This window comes from Neopsephotus bourkii, unplaced genomic scaffold (genome assembly GCF_033783945.1).
Source record: "Neopsephotus bourkii isolate Nb327-2 ecotype Australia unplaced genomic scaffold, CSIRO-AGI_Nbou_v1 NB_1680, whole genome shotgun sequence".
Classification (NCBI taxonomy): Eukaryota; Metazoa; Chordata; class Aves; order Psittaciformes; family Psittacidae; genus Neopsephotus; species Neopsephotus bourkii.
The window spans coordinates 661,086-681,435 of record NW_026902154.1 but is presented as its reverse complement, the minus strand read 5'-3'; the positions used below and the strand labels follow the sequence as shown (position 1 = coordinate 681,435).

Sequence of the window (20,350 nt, the reverse complement as noted above, 5' to 3'; positions counted from 1 at the left end):
TTTGCTACTGGGTTATCTCACATTTTCCCACGAGGGTTTGCATCAGCCCTTGCCTCTAGGAAATACTCAGCCTGTCCTCCAGTTTTTTTGGCCATGGTCCATACCCATGATACACCTTTCCCAGCAGCCAAGGAATGACACAGAAGGAGCCGAGTATCCTGCCCAGGCAGGAGTGGAGAGCTGCCCTTTGTACCTTCCCTGCTCCACCACACTTCCTGCTTTCCTGTGCTGAGATGCCCCTTCCCATTGCCACCATCCTTCATGGGACACAAGGCTCTGTCCCTCCCCTCGCCCCATGTCAGCCAGGCAAGAATGACATGCTGACCCCACGCAGTGCACTTTGTTGGCCTTAACTTGTGGAACACCAAAGGCAGGGTGGGGATGGAGCAGTTGGGACAGGTGAGTGTCCCTTCACCCTAGTGGTGGGGTTCCGGTTGAAGAAACCAGCACCCCACCAGCACTGCTTGGAAATCCTCTAGAGCAACCCCTGAGGGTTTGCTCTATCACAGCTGTAGTATTTACGTGGTAAAGGTCATAGAAAGATAAAATTCAGTTTTCTCCCCCAGGGGACACACAAGAGATGAGAGATGCCCAATCCCAGGGTAGTCCCAGCTCATTCCTGCAGTAGTGAGGCAGTGATGGACTGATTTCCCAGATGCCTTCCAAGGAAAATATATGACTAGTGGTACAGGAGTGTCAGGACAGGCCTGAAGATCCACCATGAGCTCCTGCTGTGCTTAAAGTCAATTGAGAAGCACCACATCCATGTCTCCATATGAAGATGGACGTCCATGAGCATCCCATGGTGGTTCCTGCTCTCAGACTCTGCACAGACCATTTGTAATAGCAGAATCACAGAATCCCAGACTCGTTTGGATGGGAAGGGACCTTAAAGCTCATCCAGCTCCAACCCCTGCCACGGGCAGGGACACCTTCCACTAGAGCAGGGTGCTCCAAGCCCTGTCCAGCCTGGGCTTGAACACTGCCAGGGATGGAACATCCATAACTTCTCAGCAGATATATTTAAGCTAGTTAGGAGATGTTCTCTAGGTCCATTAAGATTATTAATAGCAGCAGCCCAGGCAGGTGAGTGTGCAGGGCCACCTGGGGAGAGCCTGAGGCTGCCCAGCACTGTTGAAGCCAGAGCAGAGGGAAGAAATGTGAAAACAATAAGTGTTGCAGAGGTGGTTTGGCATCATGTGTGAGCCACCAATTGGGAAGAGCAACAGAACGTCAGATAAACAACAGGAAAAGCCTGGAAAATGGGGAGCCTGCTGTGTGCTGGGGCTGTGGATAGACAGGGATGTGAACAGGGATGGGGATGGAGTTGAAGATGTAGATCTGGTTGTGGATGCAAATACGAATAGAGGTAGGGGTGGGGCTGGGAATGTGGATGGTATTGGGGGTGCTGTTAAGAGCTGGGAATGCAAATAAGGATGGGGATACTGTTGGGGATGTAGACAAAGATGGAGATGCTGATGTGGATGGAGCTGGGGATGCAGATGGGAATAGGTTTGGGGTTGCAAACAGGAAATGGAATAGGAATGGTGATGGAGTTGGGGATGCAGATGTGAGTGGGGCTAGGCATGCAGACAGGGATGGGGGTGTGGATAAGGTTGAGGATACAGATGGGGATAGGGTTACAAACAGGGATAGTGATGGGGATGCACACATGAGTGGTGTGATAAACACATAAATGTATTGGCTTTCACAAACCATAGGTGTTGCTATGTGGATATAACTGTATGAGTTCGCAAAGCTCGCTAAAGACACAAGATTAGACAGTAAGTTGAAAATGACCAGAACTCTTGAGCAAAACGGAGTGACACAGCAAAAGGATTTGTAAAGGTAAAAGAAAAGTGTGTGTGTGGTGGTGGGGGACACACACACTGGTGTGGGGAAAGCTAGTGCCTGGAAAACATAGGGTTAAAGTACTTTTAGCTTAACTGAGGTTGGAGGTAAAGAATAATGTTTGTGTTGTAAGTCTGTGGTGAGGTAACAGGATTTAGTGGCCCCACTAAACATGAATGAGTTATTTCACACCATCCTTCTACTTATCCGTTAGAGACAGAGGCTCCCAAACATCTGCTAGCTTGGGATACTCCTTGTCTGCCCATCCTGCAGTCAGTTTTGCAGGAAGCTCACACTGTTTTAGATCTTTGTTATTTATCAGAAGGATTACAGGTATGGCTGGTTTCAGGTAGTTGTGTGATGCTGGGGCATCCAACTGTGCCAAAGGTGAAAAGTACACTGTGAGGAAGACTGCTTACTTCATCTTGGAGACCCCTACTCACAAGAGGAAGACTGCTTACTTCATCTTGGAGAGCCCTGCTCATGAGGAAGACTGCTTACTTCATCTTGGAGAGCCCTCCTCATGAGGAAGACTGCTTACTTCATCTTGGAGAGCCCTGCTCATGAGGAAGACTGCTTACTTCATCCTCCAGACTCCTGCCCACGATCACCGGAGAGCAGTGCACAGACGCCAAGAGGAGGAGCCGTACGGTAGTGAGTTCCTGGAGCTGGTTATAACATCCCCCGCCTATACGTGGGAATTAGGAACATGTATGTGACTAATGCAATAGTGACAGTATATAGACCTGTAACTAATGCTGATCAGTGCACCTCTGGCTACGGTCACGCACCCAGTGCTGTTGCTTTTCCTTCATTGACTTTGTCCCTCAATAAAACCCTGTTATCTCGATTAGAGGAGTGAGCTCGTATTTCTCAAACGGGGACAAGGACGCAGCTCCGGATGTGTACGCGGACAAGGCGCACTCTACAGCGCACATGCGGATGTGGGTGCGTACGGCACCGGAGGGTGCCGGGCTCCGGAAGCGGAAGTGGCGGTCGGAGGCGGCCGCCCCGCCCCGCCCCGCCCCGGTTTGCGGCCCGTTTCCTGTGTTCTGGATCGTGGCGCGGGCTCGCCTTGGCGCGGAGGTCAGTGGCGGCGGCGGCGGCGGCTGGAGCCGCGCTGGGGGTGTCGTGAGGCCGGGGGGAGCTCACCGACCCTCAGCATGGGCCTCCCCCAGCAAAGCGTGTCCCCCGGCCGCGTTCGTAGTTAGGACAGTGACCGGTAAGTTCTGGAGACAGGGAAGTAACTACTGGTGAGGATGATCGGCTGTATGGGGAGAGGCGGAAAATAACCTGTCCTGACCTGGGCAGGAAACTGGCAGAAGGCCGTGAGTGGGTGCTGCAGGGCCAGCGTCCCCACGGCAACACATATCCTCCCTGGTTCGGAGATCTCTTCAGGAACCCGTCTGCAAAGCTGAAGCTGACAAGCGGGTGTTCTTTACTGCGGCGGCGGGAGACACAGGGATAGCTCCTCCAAGCGTGTCTCATCCGAGCATCAACCAGGCTGTGACTATATTGTCCTTAAACATGCGTATTCACTAGATTACACACATTACATCATACTTCTTAGACAATGCCTCCTGTATGCATACAAAAATGTGGTAGTGGGCTTTGGGACCCCCTGTGGTTATTTCCTCACCACTTTGCATCAGGATCGTTGTCATATCAGTAACCACCAGGTGGTTCTGGCAAAGCTTATCAAAGTGAACAAAACCTAACATCCCTATTCTTCAGTCAACCCCATTCTTCACCTGGCACAGCTCCCTTAAAGCGGCTGTCCTTGCGGAGTAGCAGGGGGCTTGGGGCTGGATTGGAGCCATTTCTTGGGGTTGTGGCTGTAATTGAGGTGCAAAATCACTACTGGGATGATGGTGCTTTGCTGTGTCGTGCTCTGACAATTTGGTGCCTCTTCCCTTGTCTCTCAGCTTTGTGTACGAGAACAAGAATATGGCTTCTAAAATCTACACCTTGCAGCCTTGGGTCAACAACCTCCTCTTGAATTACGAACAGATGGATCTCAGTGAGAACCTTGTGGCTGGGCTGGTGCTGCAGGTGAGTACTGAGAGGGACTAAAGTGCTCCAACATCTGAAATCCTAATTCCCGGTTTGGTGGCTGTTTGGGTGACCCTTCCTCCTCAGAGTCCCTCATTTTCAGTTGTAGGAGCTTTGATTTGCCCATTTCTGGCAGCTTTCTCTAACTTCTGCACCTCTGGTAGGTATGGCCTGCTTTCATCCAAAGCGTCTGTGGTCTCCAAGCTCATCTTTCCTCCTAGCCTCACACTCACAGTCTGTGTTGCCTTCCTTCTCCTCCTCTTTGCATCTCTTCCTTCCTTGTACCATACCAATTGATGGGTGGCCCTGACAGTAAGTAACACGAAGTAGGAGTTCTTCCCTGTGAGGGTGCTGAGGCCCTGGCAGAGGGTGACCAGAGAAGCTGTGGCTGCCCCATCCCTGGCAGTGTTCAAGGCCAGGCTGGACACAGGAGCTTGGAGCAACCTGGTCTAGTGGAAGGTGTCCCTGTCTGTGGCAGGGGGTTGGAACTGGATGAGCTTTAAGGTCCCTTCCAACCCAAACCAGTCTGGGATTGTATGATTCTACAATGGATTAGTCTTTTTAGCTTGGTGGGAAGCTATAACAGAACATATGCACACCATTTATAAATGAAGGTGGCACTCTTATATGATGGTATATGCCTTTTCACATTCCCACTTTGTGCATCATGTTCCAGCATCACCAGTGAGGTGGACGATGTATGTGATGTCTGACACCAAATTGTAGGCAGGTACCAGAAGAAGCCTATTGCTGGAGGGGTTGGGACAGGCCAGGACTGATCCGCAGCTTGCAGCCCATAGAACAGGCAGGTTTGAGACGTGGAGGAGTGGTTTAGTACTTCCCTCAGGGTTTGTTTTGACCCAGCGTGGACATGGTTTAATACAGCCTCAGGGTTGCTACACCATTCAGAAGAAGGGAACAGCTGTCATGATACTGCTGTTTACTGCTGCTCTCTGTCTCCCTGTGCTGGGCAGAAGAGCATGTGTCCCCAGCCTGCCCAGAGCCACCTTCCCTGAATTCTTGCTGCTGGTTTGGGTAAAAACCACTCGGCTTCATAGTGGATGGTGACCTTCCTTCCTAAGACTCTAGACTTTCAGCCAGGCTCGTGTGTCCTGTCCTTGTTCACAGGGAAGTATGTAAGTGACATTTCTTTTTCTCCCTTCCTCAATCTCTTCATAGGTTTTGCGTGACTCAACTGTGCCAGGCCAACCTGAGGCTGTCCAAGATGCTGTCCTGCAGGTCTCGGATGGGTCCCACTACATCCGTGTCGTCATTGCAGCCGAAGCTCTGCAGTCAGAGGAAAAGTGGGTTCCACCATGCCTAGGCTGTGGCTGGGACAGTGGTTCTCCACAGCTGCTAGTGGGGCTTATGCCTGTCCTTGTTTCAGGTTGTGTTAAGCTAAAGCTATCATAGGGTGGAAAGTCTGCATGAAAGAGCTGCCAAGGGAAGGAAACCAGAAGACTGAAGCTTGGTGCTCTGGTTCTGGCAGGCTGGGATGGGCAGGGGTTGATGGCAGAAGCTGCAATGCACACGTTAATGTGACTAGAAAGGACTAAAGAGCCCGTGGATTTTGTGAAAGGAGCCAGAGCATTAACATGGGAGCTTGGGCTGCTTCTTCATCAGTTTCCCGAGTGGAACACCACTAGACTCTGGGTTGCTGGTAGCAGAGCCAAGAATAAGCAGCAAGAAATAAATTGTAGCCCTTGGTCCTTGATGCTCATGCTGGGTGTGTTCCAGCATAGAATCCTAGAACAGTCTGGGTTGGAAGGGACATTCAAAGCTCATGTAGTGCAACCCCTATCTAATTGTCTCATCCATGCCCTGGTGTGGTTGGTGTAACTGCTGGGGGAGCTCCTCTGTGTGTCTGGGTGATCCAGCTCTGTTCTTCGTCTCCCCAAGATGTTCCTGCTCTGCTCTTTTTCTAGCACCCACACGCAAGTCAGTCTTCCCAGCCTCATACGCAGAATTATTGTCTTGCAGAAGTACACAGTGTGTTTCCAGGAGGAACCGAGGCCGGTGAGTGCTCTGATGAGTGGAAGCAACTTATTCCTGGCTTCATGCATGCTTACCTGCTTTAAGCTGCTCCCGGGAGATTGAGGCAGGTGATGGGTGGGCTTTCTTCTCTCTCCTGAGCTGGGGCAGGAGGGAGAAGGGCTGGGACTGCAGGTGACTCATGGGCTCTCTTTTCCCCTCAGGAGGACTGTGAGTTCTACCTCCGGGTCCAGAAGTTCATCGTGCTGCCCATAGAGAAGCTGAGATTGGAGTCATCTGACGGGTACAGTGGGGAGCTTGGCTCCAGGGGGGCTTCTTCAACACACTGGGAGTCCTATTGTGACCTGGTTGTGATGGGGACTTTATGCTCTTTGAAAGAGGAATTACCTCCATTGCAAGCTGTGAAGGAGATGGGGATTCAGAGGGAATCGGTTAACTGGCTTCTCTCTTACTGCAGGAACAAGGAGGCCTCTGTGATGCAGAAGGTAAAGAAGCTCTGGCTGTAAGTATGGGATCGCCACTGCTGGGGAGCATGTCCAGGTACCATGACGAGAGCATGTCTCTGGATGAGGCTTTTGGAGCCTGGCAGGGGCAGGTTTAGTTTATGGCAGCTGATGGACACCCTAGCACAGGATGTGACGAAGCCAAGTAGACCATGTGGAGGGCTCTCCATCCCCAGCCTCTTCTTCTGAGCTGGGAAGAAACACCTGTAGGAAACTTGTTCCTGCCAGCCATGGGCCACATGGCCGGGTAGGTGAGCCCCACACAGCTCAGTCTTCATGCTTGGAGACCCAACTCTGGAGATCCACAGAGGTCTCCTTTTAGAATCATATCCCAGACTGGTTTGGGTTGGAAGGACCTCAGAGCTCATCCAGTTCCAACCCCCTGCCATAGACAGGGACACCTTCCACTAGACCAGGTTGCTCCAAGCCCTGTTCAAGCTGGCCTTGAACACTGCCAGGGATGGGGCACCCACAGCTTCCCTGGGCACCCTGAGCTAGGGCCTCACCATCCTCACAGGGAAGAACTTCCTTGTATCCAACCTAAATCTCCCCTGTTCAAGTGTAAACCCATCATGCCTTGTCCTGTCGCTACAGTCCCTCTCCACCATTCTTGTAGGCTCTCTTCAGACACTGAAAGGCTGCTGCGAGCTTTCTGTGCAGCTTCTTTTCTCCAGGAACAAGTCTCAGTCTGTCTCCAGGAGCAAGGCTTCCTGATGGGTATTCCTGGGAAATCTTGGTGGGATTCCTGAGCAAAGACCTGTGGCTAGATCCAGCACCCAGTGGGGAATCCATTACTTCCACAAGCTGCTTCTCTCAAGCCAGGGTGCTTGATCTGTTAGAGCTTCAGAGGCCCGTTTGGTCTGCATGTGCTCAGCCGTAACCTGGTTTTGTCGTCTTTGTTATTGCAGGAGTCATCTCCGTGAAAATGACAGCCCCAGCTCAGGTAAAGGGTTATGGGGGGCATGTGATGTTCTGGGTGCCTGGTGGGTGTCTTTGCTTTACTTACCTTGGTCCCTGTTAGACAAGGGTAGCACAAACCTGACCAGATCTCACAAGGCAACGTTGCTAACCCTAAAGCAGGTCAAGATGGTGTTGACAGCTAAAGCAGTGTGGGCCACTGCACACCTGCTGCTCCAGGACCTGCATAGAGAAAGGAGAGAGTTTCTAGAAGCAAAGAAAATGCAGAATTTTGTGTTTCACCAGGTTTCATTGCACAAGGCAATCGTGCAGCAGAGTAAAAGCTGTTGCAAGGGAGGCTTGCCTGAGTTAAGGTGTCTTCTCCACTGATGTTCATGTGTTCTTGTTCCAGGGTCATCCATCTCTCAGCTGATTGATGCCGTAAGACAAAACTGTCTGGACGATTTGAAGGGAAGTGCTGAGGAATGCTTGGATTTAGGGGTGCCCAAGATGATGCTGGCAACGGGGAAGGACGAGGTTCCCGTCACACAGTGGGAGGCAGCGCGCAAGCAAGAGGTGAGTCTGGCTGCTGTGACACCTGAGGCAGCGCTGTGACAGCCCGTGGTGCTTGGAAGGGTGAGAGGAGGGCAGAGCTGGGGGGTTGCTGAGCAGAGAGGTGGGCTCAGCTGCCAGTTACGGGTGGGCTCCTGCATCCCAAGTGTGCTGCCCAGAGAGAACCATGCAGAGTGTCTCATTTCAGCAGGGCGAGGACACCTTCATGGTCCCGGCCAATATCCTGGTGGTCCCTCCTGAGGAGGAGGCAGCTGCTTGTGATTCTTCCAGGCCAGGTCAGTGCAGTGGCTTCCTTTGCAGGGTTTGTGAGTGGGCAGTTCAGTGGGGAGATGACTGCCTTTCCTCTGGCTCTGGGATGTGACCATCAATGTCCTTCTCATTGCAGAGACAAGTGAAGCAACTCCCAGGGAGAGTGACGATGGCAGGATGGGGCTGACTGAGCTGAATGTCATATCCCAACCCAGCTGTGAGTAGGGAGACCTCCCCATCCCATCCAGTCTCTTTGTAGTTTCCTCTGCAGTTAGCGCAGCCCATTTTCTCCTTGGATTGAGCAGAGGAGGTACTGGCATGGCCAGGTCTTTGGCAGACCAGGATTCACAGCCCTGCATTGAGCAGGCAGAGAATGATCCCGTTCCTGCAGCCTCCTGAGCTGAGCAGCTTCGGTTTGTTGTGCTGTGAACATGAGTGATTTTGTCCCTTTGATGCCATCACAAGAGGACAAGTCTCCTGCCCAAGTGCAGGAGCTTGATTTGTCACCAGGACAGGCTTGTGTCACCAAGCTTTGCTGCAGAAGGACCTGCAGGAGCTCATGCACAGTTCTTTGTAGCCACCACAGGGCTGGGAGTGGACCAAGATCAAATTTCTTTGCTAAAGTCAACCCCCAGCTTCATCATTGCAGCTGTTGCATCAACGGCCTTGTCAGAGAGCCCGGAGGAATCTGTGGACACCCCCTGGGACGTGCTTCCCCCAGTATGTTTAACCATGAGCTCTTCGGATGGTAAGTCTCCATGCCGCCCAGCCTACCCTGCTGGCCCGAGACAGCACCTCTCACTGGGTGACTCATCCTGGATGCAGCTCATCCTGGGTGCTGCCTTGCTTTCTCTGGCTAAAAAGTAGTGCTGTAGTGTTCCCATTGGCCTGTGCTTGCATCCTTGCGCTCCAGTGTTCTCCTGCCCAAGCTGACCACACATTTACTTTTTACCAGAGAATACACTTTCACAAGGCTCTCCATTGAAGACCAAGGAAGATGTGGCTGCTGACAGCAACACCCCGGACTCACTGGAGCTGTGTAGCCAGGACTCCTCTGAGGGCAGGTCACTGGGAGTGCCAGTGCAGACCTCCTCTCCTCTGCTCGGCAACTATGGCAATGCCAGTCTGGTGGAGACCAGCACCTCACAGGCACTGTCAGCCATGGAGGCAGCTTGTGATGCCCCCAGTACTGCCCAAGGACTGCAGGTTTTGGGGAGCTCTAAGGCAACACCAGCAACTCCTCCAGTTACTCCCATCTTGCCCAGGAGCAGGTTGCAAGCCCTGCCCAGAGGGATGCCTCACCAGGAGCAGGCAGACTCTGCTTTCCCTCCAGATACATTGGAGCATGGTCTGGATTGTATCAGGTTCCTGGGAGGAGGTGCTATGGGTGCCAGGAGGAAGCGGCTGGAAAGAGATGGCCAAACACAGCCGGCCCACCGTGAGCAGCAGCATCCCCGAGGTGCCCCTCGGGGCAAGAAGAGAGGGATGGGCAGTAGGCTGAAGCCCGTGAGCACACAGCGTGCTAAGAAGAGCAGAAAAGAGGAGACAGGGCTGCAGCAGGGAAAGGAGCTCTCTGAGGAGGAGGAGGAGGAAGCAGCTGTAGTGAGTGGCCCCAGCTCCCAGGCAGAGCAGCGCAAAGCTTTGGAGCCGGTAAAGATGAGGTGGGGTTCCCTGGGGAGGTTCTCTGGGTCCCCCCTATTGCTGGGGTCCATCCCCAAAGGCCTTTCCTCACTTGGCTGTTGGGGATGGGGAGTTAAAGGTGGGTATTGCCAATACGTGGTGGCCACAACCCTATGGAAGGAGGATGTGAGGCAGTGGGTGAATGTGATTGAGCCCAAGCTGGGTGAAATCGAACACTGGCTGGAGGATCTTCCAGCTATCTGGGTGAAATAAGATTGGAAGAGCAGGAAATGATTAAGGGAGAGGCTCCAGGGTTTACCTGGGATCTGGGGTTGTGCTCTGGGCTTTGTGACAAACCTCACCCTCCCCTTCACTCCTGCAGTACAAGAAGAAGCCACCCCAGTACGAGTACGAGGCACCAAGCCCTGAGCTGTGCGAGCAGATAAGATCTGTCAGGTCAGTGACATGCCTTGTGTGGCCATCCCTTGTTCCCACCACGGCTGGTCCCATGACATGCGGGCAGTGCCACTTGTATCCTTTTGGCAGGTCCCCACATTCTGCCTTACCCTTTGTTGCTGTGCTGCCCTGGTGTGTGGTGGCATGTCCCCAGCCAGGTCCCTTCTCACCCTGGCTCCCCTGCTGTGGTTTCACAGGATCTCAAATGCGTTGCTGAAGTGGGCTTGCTGGATGCTGATGGAGGAGGACGTGGATTCCTGAGCCCAGCCTGTCCTTCCTTTCTTCACTGGTTTAAGTTAAGGCTGCTAACTTGAGGAGCAATTGGAGGAAGGATGGAGGAACAACAGGACCCCTGTCCCCAAGGGGACCACTGAGTGGGTTGGCCTGACTGTAGAGACTCTGGCTGTAATGGTTCTGGGGCCATGGCCTGTCACAGACCAGCACCCTCAGTGCTGAAGAATAGGGGAAAGCATCCATTCAGGGGTGCTGGCTCCCCTCTCCCACTTCACCCTCTCTCCGTCCTTTCAGAACTCCCTGGCACAGCGGATGGGGATAAGTGGTGACACAGTGCCACTGCAGCAGGGCTGTGTTTGTCAGCCCTGCTATCTGATCCCTGCTCCGAAGGCAGCAAGGGAGTTTGGATGTGTTACTGGTTGGCTTCCCTAGGATCCTGCACTGTTCATTACAAAAAATACCCCAAAGGGTTATGCTGTAGAAATGAAAAATAAAAATTGTATATTTTTTAAATACACAGCTCTTGTATTAAAAAAAAGGCAAAATAACCCCAAACAAATAAACAAAAAAGAAGCATCTTTCTGCTTTGTCGTAAACATCTGTGTAAGGAATGCATTTGGTCCAGAGCGGAGGTGAACGCAGGAGAAAGCTGTTTGGGTGGTGGGATATTGCTGGTGCCATTGGAGAGCTGTGGGGCTGGCGCTGGGCTGCATGCTGGAATGCTGTGGGTCATGGTCCCGCCGATGGAAACCTGCTTCTTAAGGGGCTGGTACCTGGTGGGGTTGGGGCTGTGGTGGTGAAAGGGCCCTGATAATGCGTGCTCAGAGTGGCTGCATCCTAAACCCACCAGCTACCCCTGCAGCGGCAGAGGAGGCCATCTGCGTAGGTGTTGTGCTCAGAGCATCCTGAGGGCTCTGGCACGGTCCCTGGGCATCCCTGTCCTCATGGGTGATGTCCATCCCTGCAGCAGAAGGTGAAGTGATGCTGTCGTTGCCCTGGTATGGAGCATTCCTGTGCCGCAGCTGCCAATCCCCTGGCACAGGAGTTCCTTGCAGGGTTTTCTTGGGAACAGCGCAGTAGCATGCAGGGGCTTCACTGTCCCAGGGCTGGCTGCCCCCGGCCTGGTCTTTGGTCTGCAGCTGCTGAGTCTCGTCCATTCCCAACAGTTTGTGGCCGCTCGCCGGCAGTGCCTGCTCCAGCCTGCAGCTGCTCTAGGCCGGCATGGGGCCAGTCCTGCAGTGCGGCCCCTACGGAGGGTGCTGGTGTGAGTGCAGAGGAACCCTCCGTACCCCAAACCTTGCGAGCGAGGGGAGCATCTTATCTCACCTGCAGCATCGAAGGACACTCTGGGCTCTCCATCCGGCTCCGGGAGGGACTCATGCTTGGTTTTCCGTCTGAGCACAGGCGACCGCCACAGGCGCAGGGGGACCGTGCCCACTGGGAGAGACACAACCCAGCCCCACGTTATGGTTACCCAGCCCCATTGCTTGACTCCTTCCCCCTTTCTGCCTGTGAGCTCAGGCAGCCAGGCTGCTGCAGGAGCCAGTCCCAATGCCAAGTCTCCCATGTGATCTTCCCAGTGCAATGATGTCGTCATCCATCACCCCAGCACCGTGGATGCCCACCCATGAGCTGGGACAGGCAGCACCACCAGGCAAAAGAATGCCACCGAGCCAGCACCTCCCTCCTCTGGGGTGCTTGTGGTCCCACTCCAGCCCCCACTTACTTCCCAGCTCCGCTGGGCACTCAGGCCTCCTGAGCTGCTCCTCATGAATGGACACAGCCCGGCGACCGATCCCCCGTGGCACTGCCAGCCGTGGTGTCAACTGGTTGTCTGAGAAGCAGTGGGAATGGGGAGCCTGCAGCACCCCAACCTCACTGGCAGACCTCTCTACACCCAGTGCTGGGTCCCTGTTGCCATCATTCCCAAGGAACAGGCCAGCAGTGGATGAAGGCCCCCATGGGCTCATACATCCTTACCTTCAGTGTCAGGCGTTGTGGGCAGGGGGCTGCTGGCGCCTGGCTCCCCGCCGTGGCCGACCCTGCATGGCAAGGCCACCGGCACACTCCGGCCCAGCCGTGGCAGGCTGCTGCTCCAGACCTCCCGGGGCCCCGGCTCTGGCACCGTGCTGGGGTCGGCCAGGACGAGGGAATGCCGGGGCTGCTGGAAGCTGCTGATGCCCTGCGGCTCGGTGGGAAGCAGCTTCCCAAGGGATCTCCAGGCTGGCTGGGGCTCCACCATGGCAGCAGGGCTGCGGAAGGGTGTGTCTGTGGGGGGGACAGAGCCACGGGTAAGGATAGAACCATGGAATAAGTGAGGTTGGAAAAGGCCTTCAAGATCACCCATCTTGATCGACTGCTCCCCAGCACTGCCACTGAACCATGGCAGTAAGGGCCTCATCTACACGGTGTGTGAACGCTTCCAGGGATGGTGACTCCACCACTGCCCTGGGCAGCCTGTTCCAATGCCTGAGCACCCTCTGGGGAAGAAACTGTCCCTGCCATCCAGTCTAACCCACCCCTGGTGCAGCTTGGGGCCGTTTCCTCTTGTCCCATCCCTTGTTCCTTGGGACCAGAGACCAGCCACCTCCTGGCTCCATCCTCCCATCGGGCAGTTGTAGAGAGCAATAAGGGTCCCCCTGAGCCTTCTCCACTCCACTGCCCTTCTCTGGACCCAGTCCAGCACCTCAGTGTCTCTTGTAGTGAGGGCCCAGAACTGAACACAGGACTTGAGACTCCTGGGGATGGGACCATCCCATGTGCTGGGAACCAGTCTGCAGCCACTCCAGGGACTGTTTCCACCCACCATCACCAGCACTGGGCATTGTCCCAGGGGTGGGTCCCTGCCCAAATGCCCACCACGCCTGTGCTCAGCAGTCCCCATTAGCACTCCTTGGTGCCAGCAGAAGGGACAGACCCCTCTGCTCTGGGGGCTGGTGTGACCGTCCCGAACCCCCTCCAGTGACCTACCTGTGGACACAGAGTGCGTGCGGACCTTCAGGGATGGCGGTGATTCTGCAGAGCTGTCCACAATATCCCCTGCACGCACAAAACACAAGCCAGCATCAGTGACCTGGGTCTGCTCCATGCCACCAGCACCCAGTGAGGGGGAGATGTGGCGGGGCCCACAGCTGGGTGCCCAAGGGGACATGCCCATGCCCATCCATGGGTGCCTTGGGGGGGAGGATGCAGCTCCTCACCATCAGAGCCAGCTTTCTTGATCTCGCTGTCTTTGCTCTGCAAGGGGAAAGAAACCTGGTGAGGAGGGGGTCAGGGTGGCATTACTCTCAGGGATGATGGATGCAGAGGGCAGTGCTCTGGGGTGGCTGCAGGGGATGGGTGCGCACGGGGAAGGAGGGACAGACAGACACCATGCAGTGCACTGCAGTCCGTATTTCGTTCCCCTTGGAGAGGGTTATGTGTCAGGAGAGAGGGCACGGGCAGCAGTGGCACAGGCACCCCCCACCCCATGGACCACCACCTCGGGTGCAGGATGTGTCCTCTACTTACCTGCTGCTTCTTGCCCTCGGCAGCCTGGCCCTTGGTGATGCCGATGCGGTGCAGCATGACCTGCACACGCTGCTCGAAGGAGCCGGGCAGCTCCACATCGCTCTTCTCCAGCTGCCTCTTCTGCAGGACACACATCCCCCTGCCAGGGGCACGGCACCCACCACAGCATCCCCCCGGTCCCCAGCCCCAGCTGTACCCCTGGGTGATGGAGGCATGGCCGCAACCCAGCCACCACTCTGCTGTCCCCATGTGCTGCCTGTGCCTGGCAGACCCCACCGCGAGCCCCCTCGGTGGGAGCAGCAGCGGTCGCTCGGTGGCGGCGCTTACCTTGTCCTGCCTGACTCCCAGTGCGTCCTCATCCTCCCCGGGCAGCAGTATGAGTGACTGGGATTTGCCCTCCCGTGAGTACTTGAGCCGGATCCTGCGGGCAGAGCCGGGGGTCTGGCAGTGCTCAGGCTCTGCGCGGGGCTCGGCAGCGAGCTCCCCCTCCTCGGATCTGCTCAGGGGCTTCCCTGCCTCGCTCGCCTTGCTGGGCGGTCGTAAAATGTCACTGAGCACCGAGCGCCTGCTCCGGGGGGCGCCCTCGGGGTCCTTCTCGCACCTCGAGCCCCGGCTGGATTTGGGTTTCTTGAAGGCAAAAAAAATCCCGATTTTCTTCTTGAGGGTGCGGGAGCCGGAGGGAGCCGGCGGGGCCGACCCAGGGCAGGTCTCTGGAGCCGTGGGGCTGGGGGGAGATGGAGAATGTGGGAAAGGTGAGCTCTGGGCTGCATTTCCCTCCCCCATCCCCGCCCACCCTCAAGGGATGGATCTAGACCCTGGAAATCCCACCTGAGATGATGTTCCCAGCATGGGACCCTATAGGTGATGCCCCATTGCCTCCCCACTCTTACGGCAATGGGGTGCTGGACACATTCCCTACCCCATGGCTGCCCTCTCCCACCAGCCTTGCCCTCGGTAGTGCCCCTGAGTGTGATGTTTCCCCCAGTATCTCCTTGGCACTGGGACCATTTGCTGGGAAGGTGAAGGCAGGGGCCTTGCCCAAGCCCTGGGGTTGGGTGCAGGGCCCGGAGCACCCCCTGGGCTTACGGCAGGTCCCCTGTGATGAGTCTCTTGCCGAAGAAGTCCTCCAGCCCCTCATCCACGCGGGTGATGCTCCTGTCCTCGCTGTTCTCACAGGCCACGGGCTGCACCTAAGAGCAAGTGCAGCAGTCAGAGACCTCCACACATGAACACGTGTCACCCATGCCTGTGCGCTGACAAGTGGGTGCCCGTGCAGGAGGGGTGCTGGCGCCCTCCGTCTCACCATGGGTCCAGCATGAAAGCCAGACCATGGTGTTATCGGCTGCATCCCAAGTCTAATCATCCTACTGCATCCCTCGGGCATCAGGAGCTCCTGACAGCTGTTTGCCTTCTGATAGCCTGCTGCACCCTGCTGGGTGCCATGTGTAGGGTGCTGGTGGCTCCACACACATGTATGGCACCCCTACATGCTCAGGCACCCCTGTGCTACACACAGGAAAGGAGCCTCTGCCCCTCCTTGACACATGATGGCAAAACCTGCTGAAGCCCTCCTAGAGCTGGGCCAGGTCTCTGACCCCGCTGTTCCCATGGGAGAAGCCTTTGGCAAGGATGCTTTCTCAATCTGTGCTCCAAGCAAGGGACACGGATGCTGCTGGGGGATGATGGATCGTGTGACCTGTGTGGACCCACATCTGCATCCTTCAGGCTGGTGCTTATCCTCAAGTCCAACCTTGGAGTGCCAGCACCACCTGCATGAAGGCTACCCACTCCATCCCCATGGCAAAGCATGGGCCAAGCCTTCCACCCTGGCATGTGGCACTGCACTGGTGGCTCCCTATAGGTGAGATGGAAGTGCTCCATCACCGGTGGCATTTCAATCCATAACGACTTTTCATTATGGCTGGATTGATGCTGCTCAGGAGCTGTTCCAGCCGTCTGAGATCTGCTCTCCCTGTCACGTCACATCTGTCAAAGCCTGTCCTTGCTCAAGGCTTGCCCAAGCAAGAAACGGCTCTTGCCTCTCCTCCTGCCCTGTGGTTCCACCATTGTCCAAGGGCAAGCACTGCTGCAGCCATACAAGCCAGGGCTTTCCAATGGGTGGAAGGATCCAGCTGCATCATGGTGGCATAGTGACAAGGTAATGCCAGCAGGATCCAGCCCTGGGGACAGCAATGGAGTCGGACTCTCCACTGACTGCACCCAAAAGTTACTTTTCCTTAGGGAAGGGGGATGCAAAGGCAGGATCCCCAGTGCTCAGCCTTTGACTGGGGTGGGTATATCCCCCCTGCTGTGTCCTGCAGAGCCCCACATCAGCATCACCAGGAGCCATAGTGGCTGCTGGCACTTGAGAGACGATGGTTTTGGATGAGGGGGGAGCACATTAGGAGGAGAGCAGCATCTGAAGCCATTGCTGAAGGCACTGGCCCCTCTGCACCCAAACTCTGCGGCTTTCCATCCCTGCTGCCTCCACCAGCCGGCATCTCCCAGTGGGCAGCAGCAAAGGGGATGAAGGATTTCCCTCGCCCCCTCCCAGCTCCCTCTGCCCATGCTTTTGGACTCCCCCCTCCTCCAAGGAGGCACCGAAATGCAGGATAATAACCCAGCGGCAGCTTCCCGCTTCTCATTTCCCTGCCTTCCCACCAATACAGGCGGCAATAACCCACCCAACTGACAAAATAAAGGGGACCCCCCCCCCAGGAAAAACCCACCCTTACCAACGGTTTGCCCCCTGCTTACATTGGGCTTGCTGGGCGGCTGCTTGTGCCTGCGGTTGGGCCGGGGCCTGGCTTTGGTGCAGTGCTCCAGCTTCTGGCCGGCAGTGGGCAGGTCCATGAGGGCTCCGGCGGCGGTCGGCAGGTCCGTAAGGGATCCGGTGGCGGCGGGGACAGGCTGCGCGGAGGGGAGCGAGCCGCTCGCAGGCTCAGCATCCTTTGTGGAGGCAGGGCGTGCCGGCGCGGCGGGGCTGAGCGACGGCAGCGCCCGGTGAGCTCGGAGCCCGCTCGCGTCCCTGCCCGCCGCCGGCTCCAGCTCCGAGACACCTACGAAGGGCGAGAGGGTCCCGGTTGGCCGCCAGCCTCGCCGGGCCTCATCATCATCGCCATCGTCACCATCATCATCACCTTCACCCACCCGCGGAGGGTCAGCCTGGCCCCGGCTGTGCCGTGCGAGGGTGCGTAGCCGTAGCCGTAGCCGTAGCCGTACCCAACCAGAGCTTGCGTGGCTGCTCCCGGGACAGCAGCGTTGTGGCGCAGGCAGGGATGGATCCTGCTGCGGTCCCTGGAAGTGTGTGTGTGCATGGGATGCTGCGGGGATGAGGAGGAAGAGGGGGGATGCTGGGGGGATGAGGAGGGGGAATGCTGGGGGGGTGTGGGAAGGGAGATGCTCGGGCAGAAATCCCTGCAGCAAAGCAAGTAGCAGCTGTGTGGTGCGGGTACCATCAGTGCAGCCCCCACCAACACACAACCGTTTGCTCTGCAGGCAGCTCCTCATCCCCCCCAGCGGATGGGAGGCAGGATGCTGCTGGGTTGGGGACATCAGGGGACACCTGGGTGCCAGGCGTGGGGGTCCAGCGCAAGCTCTGCTTCAGCCAAAGCCAAACACACATCACAGGGAAAGCCCGTAGAAGCCAAAATTGCCCATCAGCTGCTCATTCCCTGTGCCCCCCTAAATCCTGCCCCCCAGGCACACAGGGCTCAATGGGGCAGCATCAGCAGCACCATCTCCTCCCTCGTGCTGGGTCCCAGGGTGCTGGGTGGCTCAGTGAAGCCCATGCTCAGGGTGATCCGTGATGCGCAGGGGGAGATGCCACAGACAAACCTCCCACCCCCTCCCTATGGGAGCTGACCCCCAAGACCAGCACAACAGCAGGTTCAAGGTGAGCTTTGCCTATGGACCCACACCACAGCACTGAGAGAGACTCTCTGGAGGGGACACAGTCCCTTTGCCAGGCACTGCCCACTGCCTGTAGCATCACCATGGCTCTGCCCATCACCATGGGGGCCTTGCCCATTGTCATGGGGCTCTGCTGGCCCCCTCTGCTCTGTCACACCCCATGGCCGTGGCACAGTACACCCCGTGCTGTGTCAGAGTGACCTTACTTCTTACGCTTGGCGTGGGCCGGATGCTCCTGAAATGCTTGGTTTTCCTCCGCAGGGCCATCTTGTACTGCAAGGAAAGAGGGGTGATGGTGGCTTCAGCACTGGCAAGCTGGCCATGGCAAGTGGCATCCCATGGCACAGCACACCAGAGCCACAGTGATGGGTGCAACCCCTCCATCACCCCCAGGGCTGCATCCCTTCATCTTGATCCAGCACTGAAACCACACATGATGCCAGATGTGTTGCTTTCCTGGTCAGAACCCTTTCCCAGGTTGGAACCCAGTTCCCAAAGCAACCAGAAAAGCCTGGACCACCACAAGGACATACTCCCAGTGGCAGCAGTGCAGGCAGTATGGGTGGGCTGGCCAGCAGCACCATTTCCCAGCACTAATTGCCTTGGCACTGCCCTAGGGGGTACCTGCAGCCCCGTTAAGCCTGGCATCATCCGTTAAGGCGGATAAGAGGCGGTTATAGCCAGGCATCATGCGATGGCAGCGGGGTCAGACCCTACCTCCTCTGCAGCAGGGTCAGGAGGATTCCTGCCCCTCGCCAGTGCCACGGCATCATCCTCAGCCAGCTCCGGCAGCAGCGCGGGGAGGTTGAGCCCCTGCCTGGGGAAGCTCTCCACCTAAAACCATTAGGAAGCGCTTCGGTTATCCCCAGCCGCCCTGCGTGCTTCGTGCAGCTCCATTCCCTGCCTGTGGCTGGGATTTGTGAGCGCATTTAAGCCTGATTAGCAGGCTGCCAGCCCCAGGCACGAGCGGCCAGTGCCCAGCTTCACCCTGGCACCCCCCGCCATGTGGTGGCTTCACTCAGGACCTTAATGCTGCTGTGACCGCACCGGGAGAGGATTACTTGGTATCAAAACCAACTTGAGTGGGAATTGTCCTGCTTCCCAGCCAGCAAACCCATGACCGTAACAGTGGCTGGTGCTTGGGCAATGCTGGGGTACCCAGACCCACATCCCGCATCCCATTTCCCATTGCCCAGGTGCTGGCAGCTCACCAGTTTGCGCTGGGCAGTGATCAGATCTCCCAGCACAGCATCCATAATGCAGTCAGCCACGGCGGAGGTGACAGACAGCTTGATTTCACTGGGAGCAGGGAAAAGGGTGTCAGGGTCACCACCCATAGCCCTGCAAGCCACAGGGCCAGCCCCTCACTGACAGCCTTGTTGGGTGGATACACCCAGAGGGGCACCCAGGGTAACACCATCGGCTCCTGCTTGCTGGGATCAGGAATGGGAGCAGACACTGTCTGGGATGAAGAATGCAAGTGCATCCCCTCATTAATGGTCAGGGCTCCCCTTTGCCAGCCATGGGGGTGTGCCTGCAGGAACATCATCCCATGGGACTTCCCTAGGGAACGCTGAACCAGATCCAAGCGGGAAGCAAAGCCACAGCTGGAAAAACATAGCAGCAGGACCCAGCACACCATCACATAAGGAAGGGAGCGGTTGGTACCGAGCTCCTCAAATCCTAATCTAAACCAGTGTGTGAGAGCCAGCCACCGAGTGAGAATGAAGAACAGCACATCACCCACTTCAGCTTGCTGAAGACATCAGTGACCATTTGGTCCAGGACAGTGCTGAGGTTGAGGTGGTCCTGGAGGTGGATCCTCTCTGACATGGCATTGACCAGCTGGTCCCTGACTCTGCTCTTCTGCACCACGGCTGGGCACAGGCTGTGCGCTGTGTCCAGCACCGCCTGCATGATTGCCTGGAGTTTGGGGAGGAAAGGAGAGGTTTTGGTATCTTTTCTATCAGGATTTATGTGGAGATGCTCTGTCCCTTATCCTTGGGCTGAGGACAGGGATCCATCCCGTGCTGTTGGCAGCTCCCTGTGGGTTCCCACCTGGATTTCCCGGCCGCAGGTCTGTGATGCCTCCTCCGTGAGACACTCCAGCTTGTGCTGTAGCTTGCTGTTCTGGTATGGGCTATTTCCTGCTTCATACAAGAGGGGCAGGATCTGCCATGGGAAGAGAGAGACAGTGTGGATCATCCCATGCCACTTCACCCTTGCTTTCCATCTTTTCATGCGCAGCCCATATCCGTGGTTGCCCCACAGAAGAACATTGTCTGCAACAACCGGGGAGCCCCAGAGACCTAGTATGTGGGTCAGGGTTGGGCATCATGGCCCCTCGTGGTCCCTGTGTACCCCCAGCTGGACCTTCAGCTGCTCCCCACTACCCACTGACCTTCAGCCCCTTCATGCAGCCATGCTGCTGCCCACATCAGGGGAGACTCTTTCTCATCCCTTTCACCACCTTTCCACCATCAGTACTGTCCTCTTAAATC

The 20,350-nt window shown here is 56.4% G+C and overlaps 2 protein-coding genes across 6 annotated transcripts in view; one reads left to right on the top strand and one right to left on the bottom strand.

Annotated features, from left to right (window-relative positions):
- Window positions 1-3,020: 3,020 nt before the first annotated feature.
- ACD (ACD shelterin complex subunit and telomerase recruitment factor) lies at window positions 3,021-10,975 on the top strand. 3 transcript variants are annotated; one of them, XM_061375944.1, is made up of 14 exons: window positions 3,021-3,073; window positions 3,777-3,903; window positions 5,083-5,207; window positions 5,829-5,919; window positions 6,099-6,178; window positions 6,353-6,397; window positions 7,307-7,341; window positions 7,708-7,871; window positions 8,059-8,143; window positions 8,254-8,334; window positions 8,695-8,865; window positions 9,073-9,767; window positions 10,120-10,193; window positions 10,391-10,975. In XM_061375944.1, the coding sequence occupies exons 2-14, from the start codon at window positions 3,799-3,801 to the stop codon at window positions 10,452-10,454; spliced, it is 1,815 nt and encodes a 604-aa protein (XP_061231928.1). In that variant the 5' UTR covers window positions 3,021-3,073; window positions 3,777-3,798; the 3' UTR covers window positions 10,455-10,975. The 3 variants fall into 3 exon arrangements, with proteins under 3 accessions (XP_061231928.1, XP_061231927.1, XP_061231929.1); XM_061375943.1 differs by having other exon boundaries at window positions 8,056-8,143; XM_061375945.1 differs by having other exon boundaries at window positions 3,024-3,073; window positions 8,056-8,143; window positions 8,767-8,865; window positions 10,391-10,944.
- Window positions 3,602-20,350, bottom strand: part of CARMIL2 (capping protein regulator and myosin 1 linker 2) — a 30,365-nt gene continuing 13,616 nt past the window's right edge. For 2 of the 3 annotated variants that reach the window (XM_061375941.1, XM_061375942.1), the window contains 15 exons: window positions 19,908-20,021; window positions 19,597-19,772; window positions 19,061-19,148; window positions 18,567-18,683; window positions 18,056-18,122; window positions 16,695-16,996; window positions 15,024-15,127; window positions 14,265-14,661; window positions 13,938-14,057; window positions 13,628-13,664; window positions 13,398-13,466; window positions 12,408-12,695; window positions 12,154-12,261; window positions 11,754-11,864; window positions 11,412-11,674 (listed from right to left, as the gene is read on the bottom strand). In XM_061375941.1, the coding sequence (XP_061231925.1) occupies window positions 11,520-11,674; window positions 11,754-11,864; window positions 12,154-12,261; window positions 12,408-12,695; window positions 13,398-13,466; window positions 13,628-13,664; window positions 13,938-14,057; window positions 14,265-14,661; window positions 15,024-15,127; window positions 16,695-16,996; window positions 18,056-18,122; window positions 18,567-18,683; window positions 19,061-19,148; window positions 19,597-19,772; window positions 19,908-20,021 (2,253 nt within the window). In that variant the 3' untranslated portion in view covers window positions 11,412-11,519. Of the gene's footprint in view, window positions 3,612-11,411; window positions 11,675-11,753; window positions 11,865-12,153; window positions 12,262-12,407; window positions 12,696-13,397; window positions 13,467-13,627; window positions 13,665-13,937; window positions 14,058-14,264; window positions 14,662-15,023; window positions 15,128-16,694; window positions 16,997-18,055; window positions 18,123-18,566; window positions 18,684-19,060; window positions 19,149-19,596; window positions 19,773-19,907; window positions 20,022-20,350 lie in introns of those variants that run through there. The other variant, XR_009728853.1, reaches the window with a different exon arrangement.